General features: G+C 44.2%; 1 protein-coding gene across 1 annotated transcript; it reads right to left on the minus strand.

Annotated features, from left to right (window-relative positions):
- On the minus strand, nt 1-1,072 carry LOC111387058 (probable carboxylesterase 120). Its single transcript, XM_023011576.1, has one exon. It carries the CDS (start codon nt 1,024-1,026, stop codon nt 52-54), a length of 975 nt encoding a protein of 324 aa, XP_022867344.1. The 5' UTR covers nt 1,027-1,072; the 3' UTR covers nt 1-51.
- Between the last annotated feature and the right edge of the window lie 18 nt (nt 1,073-1,090).

Here is a 1,090-nt window from a genome sequence, read left to right on the forward strand (position 1 = left end):
TTCGAAATCCGAAAAGTCCCATGAACCATAACCCATATTTTCTAGAAAAAGTCACGAAATTGTTAGAAAATTCTTAAGAACTCCAAACAGAATCTTAGCTTTAGAAGCATCATGGAACTCGAAACCATGACATCCCCCATCACTAAATTCACCAGCAACTCTCAAACCCTTCTCTTTCAATACTTTCACCAACTGAATCTGACGGTCGATCAATGGATCACCCTCACATCCTGTCACCAAAATCTTCCATCCTTGGCCCTTGATTTTTGCCAACATCTCCGATTTGATTCCAAAAGTTGGATTACAATATTCATGATCACGATCAAATTCCATTGGCAACGCAAGTTCCCACATTACATCAGCCACACACGGAGGAAATATCTTATCATTGGCCAGCCTTAGCTCTGACTGAGTCCTCTGGGTCCCACCAAAAAATGGCTGATGCAAGATCAGCCCTTGGATCTTCAAAGGACTGAGATGGTCAACGCATGTAACGGAACGTAAGCCAATGTGGTACGCTATGTTGCCACCAGCACTAGATCCCATAAGGTAACACTTTGAGAAATCAGCATAATTTGTTAGCCACTCATCGCTGGTGTTTTTGATCCATTCCAAGGCTTCCATGCTGTCATCGTAGGCTGCCGGGAGGCGATGCTCAGGCGCAAGACGATACTCTGGCGACACTATCACTGCCGGAATTTCAACGGCGACGTTGGTGCAAAATTCATAGCATATAGAACCAGCTGCACTGCCTAGGACAAATCCTCCACCATGATAGTAAACTATGAGAGGCAGTTTGGCTTTGGTGGGTGAATCAAGTACCTTCCGGGGAACGAATACACGTATCCAAATGCTGCCGGATTCGTTGACTGGAATATCCTTGGTGAGGACTGGAATCGAATCATTATTAGAACAAGCGGGAGTCTTTGCAAAAAAATCAAAAATACGTGTGATCGAGCCATCGACATTCCGGGCAATGCCGATGTAGCCATAGGGATCTACAGTAGGGTCTATTTGATTAGACATGATAGGCTGCTAATGCAGTTGACTCTCAAGGAATCAAGATACAGAAGTAAAGCCTCTCTTATAT

This window comes from Olea europaea, unplaced genomic scaffold, assembly GCF_002742605.1.
Source record: "Olea europaea var. sylvestris unplaced genomic scaffold, O_europaea_v1 scaffold38739, whole genome shotgun sequence".
NCBI lineage: Eukaryota > Viridiplantae > Streptophyta > Magnoliopsida > Lamiales > Oleaceae > Olea > Olea europaea.